General features: G+C 45.6%; 1 protein-coding gene across 1 annotated transcript in view; it reads left to right on the forward strand.

Annotated features, from left to right (window-relative positions):
- The window catches only part of LOC126451318 (uncharacterized), a 123,782-nt gene that overhangs the window by 90,429 nt on the left and 22,264 nt on the right, over nucleotides 1-11,089 (forward strand). Inside the window, exon 4 of the mRNA XM_050091032.1 lies at nucleotides 8,868-9,270. Coding sequence (XP_049946989.1) covers nucleotides 8,868-9,270 — 403 coding nt within the window. The remainder of the gene's footprint in view (nucleotides 1-8,867; nucleotides 9,271-11,089) is intronic.

The following is an 11,089-nucleotide window of genomic DNA, read 5'->3' on the forward strand; positions in this document are numbered from 1 at the left end:
AATGAAATGGGGGATCCTGCCTGCACATAGGTGCTTTAATCAAATGAAACTATATGGCTGCAGAGACCTTTTTAAGTCCGTGCAGTTGTGCAAAGCTACTGTGCGAGGATGGCATGGTCGTAAATGTATTTACCTACTGAGCAGGAGACCCCGGCATGATATAAATTTTTATTCTTAGTTTCAGTCTACCTATATATATCATAGACATTTGAGACGTGAGAAAGTCTCTGGAACCACATAGTTTCAAATTATTAAAGCACCTGTGCCTAGTTTTCACGCAACCATCACCCATTTCGTTCGATGCTGAGATGCTGTTCCAAAACAGTTGGAGAGCGTTTGCATAGCTGTTCTAGTTTAGGGGAAATACCGTGTGGGGTGAGACGTGAATGGGATTTGGAATGAGGAGGGAGGCGTACTAGGGTAGTCCGTGAAACTGTGCAAAAGCCACTGTGCCAGCCTGCCTTTGTGGTTATTCCATCTTCATGGTGAACAGGAGTCCCAGGTTCCAGTGCTGTCCTTGGTACAAATTTTCATTCGTCTCGTCAGTATGCATGTATAAATGACTAGTAGTGGTACAGAATACCCGGCACCAAGCCCCGTACGGTGTCTTACGGAGAATGTGTGTAGATTGGAAGGCACCACCGGGTTAAGGCTCTAGTCGACCTGTTTCCACACTGATATGCACTAAGTACCACCTTTCAAGGTGCAAGTCCCCCACTACAGTTCACGTATTTGTAAAGGAACTGTGCACACAGGAACAGAAGGAAAGGCTAATTACTAACAAGGGAACCTCCCCATCTCACCCCCCTCAGATTTAGTTATAAGTTGGCACAGTGGATAGGCCTTGAAAAACTGAACACAAATCAATCGAGAAAACGGGAAGAAATTGTGTGGAACTATGAAAAAAATAAGCAAAATATACAAACTGAGTAGTCCATGCGCAAGATGGGCAAGATCAAGAATAGTGTGGGCTCAAGAGTGCCGTGGTCCCGTGGTTAGCGTCAGCAGCTACGGAACGAGAGGATTTTCGCAAATTTATGGTCTGTCCGTTCGTTCATTGACGTCTCTGTACACTGTAATAAGTTTAGTGTCTGTGTTTTGCGACCGTACCGCAAAACTGTGCGATTAGTAACGAAAGGACGTGCCTCTCCAATGGGAACCGAAAACATTTGATCGCAAGGTCATAGGTCAACCTATTCCTCCACAGTAAAACACGTCTGATATATTCTATACGAAACTGGTGACGGCATGTGCGTCACGTGACAGGAATATGTTGTCGACCCACCTACTTTTACACTTGGCGCATGGGTAAAAAGATTCTTCTACCTTGCCCGATTTAGGTTTTCTTGTGGATGTGATAATCACTCCCAAGAAAAAGAGATGAAAACGTAAGAGTTTGTCACATAAACTGCAGCAAATGAATGCAACAGTTTCACAGTCGCACAGTTTTCCCTGTGCTCTGTCAAAACATACGTTTTTAACGTTTTCAAATTTTTCCGTGTGTAGACCGTCAAATCCAAGCAAATCTGAACATGTCCTGGAATTTTGGAGAGCAAAGTTGATTATGTGTGAGTGCCTTTGATAACTGTCTGAAAATAAAAAATTAAACTTTTTAACTCGAGGGAAGACTTGAACCAAGGACCTCTGGTTCCGCACCTGCTCACGCTAACTACGGGACCAAGGCGCTCCTGAGCTCACACTCTCCTTGATGTTGCTTATCTTGCGCATGGACTACTCAGTCTGTATATTTTGCTTATTGTTTTCATAGTTCCACTATCGCTGCTGTAATGAAACAAGGGTTACCAACTGTTTACATTTATTGTTACGACTTCCGTGATTGTCAGAACAAACAAGCGTGAAATACTCATCATGGGAGAAAGAGTGCTTTTACAAGTATTAGCATGTGATAGTTACGGATCTTCAGAGGGAAAGCAGTCGAAAAGTTCTCATAAAATAAACCAAACGAAGAAGATATAGTGTTAACTGAATGTTAATCAAGGAATTGAAGGGTTGGTGACGATTAGTCGGAAGATACAGAACCTCAAAGAGGACAATCATGGCCGAAAGGTGGCCACACAGTGAGTGATTGATAAATGTGAACCAACGTGCCAGTTATCCCGTACAAAATTCTTACAAAGTGGCTGCAAATATTATATCATTTGCACGAGGCCCTGCGGGGTGACATCGAGAGCGAAATTGAACGCTAGCATGGCGCGGTCTGCCTGCTCGTGAATTGCCTTCTCCTCTGCACCTCTTGACTACCAAGTCCATCTACTAAGGCTTCCAGCGAACAAATGGCCACTGCTGATGAAGAAGCGCTTTTTCCCAGTGGAGAAGTGGCTGATACTTTACTCTCTTACTCCTCCTTGGTGTGAGCCAGCCGACACTGGCATTTTGGCCACTTTGAGAGCACATACTTCGAAACCTCCAAACACTTTTGTTCTGGTAGGTTCGGCGTCGTTTCTTTTGGAAGATTCCGAACACTGACCTATGCAAACTTCTCTCTCTATCAGCTTGCCGGTGCCGCCCTATGACACATCGCCGTTCACAGAGATTCAGAGTTCCGACTTATCAAAAGGCTTCCCGCAAATTTGTTTACGTCACTCTCTCTTCCCAGTGTTTACCCTCAAAGCATCAGCGACCTGTCGGCAGGAGACAAAAGACTCGCCTGTGGGGGCACTCCGGGGTTACTGCAATAATATTGCTGATGTTATCGTATGGAGCACGCCATTTTCGTGAAAGCCAACCTGCGAGAACAGGGTGAGTTCGCTGAACTCAGCATGCAGATGCATTCTCTCCCGATTGTGGCTAATTTTGTCACCTTTTGTGAACGCGTCAGCGGGTGGCCTCTCAGAGGATTCGTGTGGCTGGCGTAACATCCTAGCGCAGGTCCAGCCAGCCGACTCATCCGCTGAGGCCAGGCCAAGGAGAGCGGAAACTGCCATGGCCGTGTTTTCACTCCCCACTACCGGAATGAATACAGCATGCCCCTTAAAATTAAGATAAATTAAAGGACATCCTCCATGTCATCATTCTCTCTCACTGATAATAGCGATCTTTTGATGGAGATCGGAACTTATTGATTACTAAGTAATCAGGAATGTACTTGGGCTCGAACAAACACAAATACACCAAAATCGTGTGAGGAATAATGTAAAGGTCTCTTATTGCACTAGTGATACTCCCGCATCTGCAAAACGCTGCAGTCGTCCGTTAGAGGCCTCTGCCTATGCCATGCCGCATTGCACACTGACCTGCCGGTACGCCAGCCGGGACCAGTAGGGACGGTGCAGTGTGCCTCTGAAGTTGCGTTTTGTGACATTATTTGTGTATTGAAGCGTCAGATGGCTCGGCGATTGGTAATCAATCCTACTAATGTATTGCGATTGGTTAAGATGAAGTTACGAAGGACCCTTCATCGTGAAGATGGTATTGGTGTAGAAGACGAATCATTCGCATGTTTTCTGGTATCTATTATAATGCAGAAATATGAGCATAAGTTTGAAACAGATACTGTTGTAACACTAACACATAATGATGATGATAGGGGTGATAATGACGAACAACTCATTGCAAACGGTAGTGCTACGGCAAGTGCGGGAAGAGGCGATGGAAGCAGTGACTGTGAATACCAACCATCTCCCAAGAAGAAGGTTAAAGTTGCAAGTATCATCACGGCGTTTGATGACAACTCACTGGAGAACATGTATGATGATTATTACGTAAGAGGCTTCGACACATACGACAAGCTTCTGAAAAGATACCCTAAACTGAAGTATAAAAGCAATATTAAAAACATACTGGATTACGTGGCAAAGAAAAGAGAAGGAAATACAGTTTTCAAAGGAAATCGTACACTGCTGTCAAGACCATCAAGGAGCGTGTAATGGCGAAATTCGATGAAGCGCGAGAATGGAGTTCCGCCGTTCATTATTGGCATTTACAAAATTGGGCATTCGACGTAGCCATAAATCTCGGGTGTAATAACTTTACAGCTTCACTAGGATTTATTACTAATTTGAAAAAGGCGTTTAGGATAACACCACGCCTTATCACTATGCTCCAAGCACGAAAAGATAAGGATGACGAAGAAGAGCTGACTGAAAGAGCTCAAACGCTTGTTGCTGACGTCAATGAGCATATCACGAGAGAAAACAACGATATTAGTTCTGTATGGAACTGTGCTCAGAGTCAGTTCAACTATGAACTTTCTTGTGACAGAACACTATCAATGAAAGGGGAGAGAAACACTGTCGCGATGTTGCAATCAGTTAGCTGAGCAACACATAGTTACAGGATCGATGTTGCTATATCAATGGACGGACGATTGGCAGACAAACTCTATATTTGCTTCCAAGAATCCAGTGGAAATTTTGGACTCCGCGTGTCAAGGGAAACTGAAACGCGGTGCCCTCGAAATGTCGTCGTCGATGCAAGTGTGAATGGAAAGATGACGAAACTACATCTGAAGACGTTTTTTCTGTCAGTTTTGAATCCACATTTGTCGAGATAGTCATTAGTACTTTGTGACTCCTGGTCTGGACATAAGGATGAACGAGTACTACTGGAAGCACCTGGCGGAAAACATGTAGATTTAAAAATCGTTCCGCCTAAAACTACAAAATATGCACAACCTCTGGATGTGTTTTTCTTCAGCCAATATAAAATATATGCCAAGAGAATAACAGACTTCATTAAACTACGTTCCAGTAATATGCAGCCGAAATTGCACGAGAGATTCTTTATCATGAATATGCATTCTGTCATTTACAATCAGTTATCTGCGGGATTATACAGACCAATGCTTCGTTACGCGTGGCAGAACGCTGGCTATGATATTGGTGAACTAGTGAACACCTTCAAAAGTGTCATTGACGTGGCGTTCAACACTGATTTTATAGAATGTGCAAATACGCCATGCGATCAACTTGCATTTCTTCACTGTGCGTTTTGGAGTCATTCCCCATGAATCATGGACCTTGCCGTTGATGGGGAGACTTGCGTGCCTCAGCGATACAGATGGCCGTACCGTAGGTGCAACCACAACGGAGGGGTATCTGTTGAGAGGCCAGACAAACGTGTGGTTCCTGAAGAGGGGCAGCAGCCTTCTCAGTAGTTGCAGGGGCAACAGTCTGGATGATTGACTGATCTGGTCTTGCAACATTAACCAAAACGGCCTTGCTGTGCTGGTACTGCGAATGGCTGAAAGCAAGAGGAATCTACGGCCGTAATTTTTCCCGAGGGCATGCAGCTTTACTGTATGGATAAATGATGATGGCGTCCTCTTGGGTAAAATATTCCGGAGGTAAAATAGTCCCCCATTCGGATCTCCGGGCGGGGACTACTCAAGAGGACGTCGTTATCAGGAAAAAGAAAACTGGCGTTCTACGGATCGCAGCGTGGAATGTCAGATCCCTTAACCGGGCAGGTAGATTAGAAAATTTAAAAATGGAAATGGATAGGTTAAAGTTAGATATAGTGGGAATTAGTGAAGTTCGGTGGCAGGAGGAACAAGACTTTTGGTCAGGTGAATATAGGGTTATAAACACAAAATCAAATAGAGGTAATGCAGCAGTAGGTTTAAAAATGAATAAAAATATAGGAGTGCGGGTAAGCCACTACAAATAGCATAGTGAACGAGTTATTGTGGCCAAGATAGACACGAAGCCCACGCCTACTACAGTAGTACAAGTTTATATGCCAACTAGCTCTGCAGATGATGAAGAAATTGAAGAAATATATGATGAGATAAAAGAAATTATTCAGATTGTGAAGGGAGACGAAAATTTAATAGTCATGGGTGAGTGGAATTCGAGAGTAGGAAAAGGGAGAGAAGCAAACACAGTAGGTGAATATGGATTGGGGCTAAGAAATTAAAGAGGAAGCCGCCTGGTAGAGTTTTGCACAGAGCATAACTTAATCATAGCTAACACTTGGTTCAAGATTCATGAAAGAAGGTTGTATACATGGAAGAATCCTGGAGATACTAGAAGGTATCAGATAGATTATATAATGGTAAGACAAAGATTTAGGAACCTGGTTTTAAATTGTAAGACATTTCCAGGGACAGATGTGGACTCTGACCACAATCTACTGGTTATGACCTGTAGATTAAAACTGAAGAAACTGCAAAATATGGGAATTTAAGGAGATGGGACCTGGATAAACTGACTAAACCAGAGGTTGTACAGAGTTTCAGGGAGAGCATAAGGGAACAATTGACAGGAATGGGGGAAAGAAGTACAGTAGAATAAGATTGGGTAGCTCTGAGGGATGAAGTAGTGAAGGCAGCAGAAGATCAAGTAGGTAAAAAGACGAGGGCTAGTAGAACTTCTTGGGTAACAGAAGAAATATTGAACTTAATTGACGAAAGGAGAAAATATAAAATTGCAGTAAATGAAGCAGGCAAAAAGAAATACAGACGTCTCAAAAATGAGATCAACAGGAGGTGCAAAATGGCTAAGCAGGGATGACTAGAGGACAAATGTAGAGACTTATCTCACCGGGGGTAAGATAGATACTGCCTACAGGAAAATTAAAGAGACCTTTGGATTAAAGAGAACCACTTGTATGAATATCTAGAGCTCAGATGGAAACCCAGTTCTAAGCAAAGAAGGGAAAGCAGAAAGGTGGAAGGAGTATATAGACGGTCTATACACGGGCGATGTACTTGAGGACAATATTATGGAAATGGAAGAGGATGTAGATGAAGATGAAATGGGAGATAGGATACTGCGTTAAGAGTTTGACAGAGTACTGAAAGACCTGAGTCGAAACAAGGCCCCGGGAGTAGACAACATTCCAGTAGAACTACTGACGGCCTTGGGAGAGCCAGTCCTGACAAAACTCTACCATCTGGTGAGGAAGATGTATGAGACAGGCGAAATTCCCTCAGACTTCAAGAAGAATATAATAATTCCAATCCGAAAGAAAGCAGGTGTTGACAGATGTGAAAATCACCGAACTATCAGTTTAATAAGCCACGGCTGCAAAATACTAACGCGATTTCTTTACAGGCGAATGGAAAAACTGGTGGAAGCTGACCTCGGGGAAGATCTGTTTGGATTCCGTAGAAATGTTGGAACACGTGAGGCAATACTGACCTTACGACTTGTCTTAGAAGAAAGATTAAGGAAAGGCAAACCTACGTTTCTGGCATTTGTAGACTTAGAGAAAGCTTTTGACAATGTTGACTGGAATACGCTCTTTCAAATTCTGAAGGTGGCAGGGGTAAAATACAGGGAGCGAACGGCTATTTACAGTTTGTACAGAAACCAGATGGCAGTTATAAGAGTCGAGGGACATGAAAGGGAAGTAGTGGTTGGGAAGGGAGTGCGACAGGGTTGTAGCCTCTCCCCGATGCTATTCAATCTATATATAGAGCAAGCAGTGAAGGAAACAAAAGAAAAATTCGGCGTGGGTATTAAAATCCATGGAGAAGAAATAAAAACTTTGAGGTTCGCCGATGACATTGTAATTCTGTCAGAGACAGCAAAGGACTTGGAAGAGCGGTTGAATGGAATGGACAGTGTCTTGAAAGGAGGATATAAGATGAACATCAACAAAAGCAAAACGAGGATAATGGAATGTAGTCGAATTAAGTTGGGTGATGCTGAGGGAATTAGATTAGGAAGTGAGACACTTAAAATAGTAAATGAGTTTTGCTATTTGGGGAGCAAAATAACTGATGATGGTCGAAGTAGAGAGGATATAAAATGTAGACTGGCAATGGCAAGGAAAGCGTTTGTAAAGAAGAGGAATTTGTTAACATCGAGTATAGATTTAAATGTCAGAAAGTCGTTTCTGAAAGTATTTGTATGGAGTGTAGCCATGTGTGGAAGTGAAACATGGACGATAAATAGTTTGGACAAGAAGAGAATAGAAGCTTTCGAAATGTGGTGCTACAGAAGAATGCTGAAGATTAGATGGGTAGAACACATAACTAATGAGGAGGCACTGGGAGTTTGTGGCACAACTTGACTAGAAGAAGGGATCGGTTGGTAGGACATGTTCTGAGGCATCAAGGGATCACCAATTTAGTATTGGAGGGCAGCGTGGAGGGTAAAAATCGTAGAGGGAGACCAAGAGATGAATACACTAAGCAGATTCAGAAGCATGTGGGTTGCAGTAAGTACTGGGAGATGAAGAAGCTTGCACAGGATAGGGTAGCATGGAGAGCTGCATCGAACCAGTCTCAGAGCTGAAGACCACAACAACAACAACATATTGCTCGTAGCATTTTATTGACTTTCCGCATTTACATTTATAGTTAAGATTGCTGCATTGCGTATGGCGTCTACAATTACTTCTACAGTGATATCTAGAGCATGACTGCAGAGTTTTGCAGAAAAACGACACCCACCAGCACATTCGGAGGTACATAATGGTCCTGTAACAAAATGTTCGCACAGATCTGTTTGTTCGAGCCTAAGTACTTTCCTGGTTAGATCTATCATCCGCCCCGATACCTGAGTGGTCAGCGCTGCGGTCAGTCACGCCAAGGGGCCCGGGTTCGATTCGCGGCTGTGTCGGAGATTTTCCCCGCTCAGGGACTGGGTGTTGTGTTGTCCACATTATGATTTCATCATCACCAGTGGAAGGCAAGGGGAAAGCACCACTGGAATCACTCATGCGGTGGACCTCTCTGGCGAGGCTTGCCCCATGATAGGACCTGCCGTAGGGCAGAACACAAAGTATAAGCCATAACACAAAGTGTTATCAATGGATTAAGTGTGGTGAATAAAAAGGAGAATGAAATACCAGGCTGTCTGACGCGTTTAAGATGTAGAACATGTTAGAGTGAACTTTTTGCGCAACGTGAGAGGTGCAGCCGGTTGACAGGGCGCGTGTGCCGTGTTGTTGCGCAGCGCGGTGCTGAGCCCGCTGCACTACGCGATGACCATCACGCGGCGGCGCGCGCGCGGCATGATCGTGGCGGCGTGGGCGGGCGCGGCGCTGCTGGCGGCGCCGCCGGTGCTGGGCCCGCGGCCCGTGGGGCCGGGCGCGCCGCCGCTCGGCTGCGGGCCGTCTGCGCGCTCGCACGCCTTCCGGCTGGCCTACGCGCTCGCGCTGTTCGCCGCCGGCTTCGCGCTGCCGCTGTGCGCCCTCTGCTGGATCTACGCGCGCATGTACAAGGCCGCGCACCGCAACAGCGAGCGCACCCGCCGGCACAGCGTCTCCACCAACCCGGGGGAGCTCGTCGGCTCCGGCGGCGGCAGCAGGGGCGGGTCGCTCGACCTGCCGCAGCCGCCGCAGCCACAGCCGCAGCACGCCGGCGACGCCAGGAAGGTGAGCCACACACACACACACACACACACACACACACACACACACATACAGGAGGATGTTGCAAATCGTCATGTTCATTCCGATTTCATCATCGAAGTGTAAACGTCGATGGATCGTAACAAGCGACAACAAGACATACGAGCTTTAGTCAATAAATACCTGCAATCCACAATAGTACACAATTTACATTACTGGCCATTAAATTTGGTACACCACGAAGATGACGTGTTACAGACGCGAAATTTAAGAAACAGCTAGATGGTGCTGCGATATGCAAATGATTAAATTTTCAGAGCATTCACACAATGTTGGCGCCGGTGACGACACCTACAGCGTGCTGACATGAGGAAAGTTTCCAACCCATTTCTCATACACAAACAGCAGTTGACCGGCGTTGCCTGGTGAAACGTCGTTGTGATGCCTCGTGCAAGGAGGAGAAATGCGTACCATCACGTTTCCGACTTTGATATAGGTCGGATTGTAGGCTATCGCGATTTCGGTTAATCGTATCGCGACATTGTTGCTCGCGTTGGTCGAGATCCAGTAACTGTTAGCAGAATATGGAATCGGTGGGTTCAGGAGGGTAATACAGAACGCCGTGCTGGATCCCAACGGCGTCGTATCACTAGCAGTCGAGATGACAGGCATCTTATCCACATGGCTGTAACGGATCGTGCAGCCACGTCTCGATCCCTGAGTTAACAGACGGGGACGTTTGCAAGACAACAACCATCTGCACGAACAGTTCGAGGAAGTTTGCAGCAGCATGGACTATCAGCTCGGAAACCACGGCTGCGGTTAACCTTGACGCTGCATCACAGACAGGAGCGCCTACGACGGTGTAATCAACGACGAACCTGGGTGCGCGAATGGCAAAACGTCATTTTTTCGGATGAATCTAGGTTCTGTTTACTGCATCTTGATGGTCGCATCCGTGTTTGGCGACATCGCGGCGAGCGGATGTTGGAAGCGTGTATTCGTCATCGCCATAGTGTCGTATCACCCGGCGTGATGGTATGGGGTGCCATTGGTTACCAGTCTCGGTCACCTCTTTTTCGCACTGACGGCACTTTGAAAAGTGGACGTTACATTTCAGATGTGTTACGACCCGTGGCTCTACCCTTCGTTCGATCCCTGCGAAACCCTACATTTCAGCAGGATAATGCACGACCGCATGTTGCAGGTCCTGTACGGGCCTTTCTGGATACAGAAAATGTTCGACTGCTGCCCTGGCCAGCACATTCTCCAGATCTCTCACCAATTGAAAGCGTCTGGTCAATGGTGGCCGAGCAACTGGCTCGTCACAATACGCCAGTCACTACTCTTGATGAACTGTGGTATCGTGTTGAAGCTGCATGTGCAGCTGTACCTGTACACGCCATCTAAACTCTGTTTGACTCAATGCCCAGGCGTACCATGCCCGTTATTACGACCAGAGCTGGCTGTTACGGGTACTGATTTCTCAGGATCTATGCATCCAAATGGCGTGAAAATATAAACACACGTCAGTTCTAGTATAATATATCTGTCCAATGAATACCCGTTTATCATCTGCATTTCTTCTTGGTGTAGCAATTTTAGTGCCCAGTAGTCTATTCATGTAGCAATACCCTTCATATTTTATTCATAATTTCGTAGTCTAATAGCACTTCCCTGGTATAGTAATACTCTGAAGAGCCAAACAAACTGGTACACCTGCCATATATAGTGTAGGGCCCCCACGAGCACGCAGAGGTCCCGCAACGCGATGTGGCTTGTACTCGACTTATATGTGAAGTAATGCTGGAGGGAACAGAAGCCA

The sequence above is a fragment of the Schistocerca serialis genome, chromosome 1 (genome assembly GCF_023864345.2).
Source record: "Schistocerca serialis cubense isolate TAMUIC-IGC-003099 chromosome 1, iqSchSeri2.2, whole genome shotgun sequence".
NCBI classification, from domain to species: Eukaryota; Metazoa; Arthropoda; class Insecta; order Orthoptera; family Acrididae; genus Schistocerca; species Schistocerca serialis.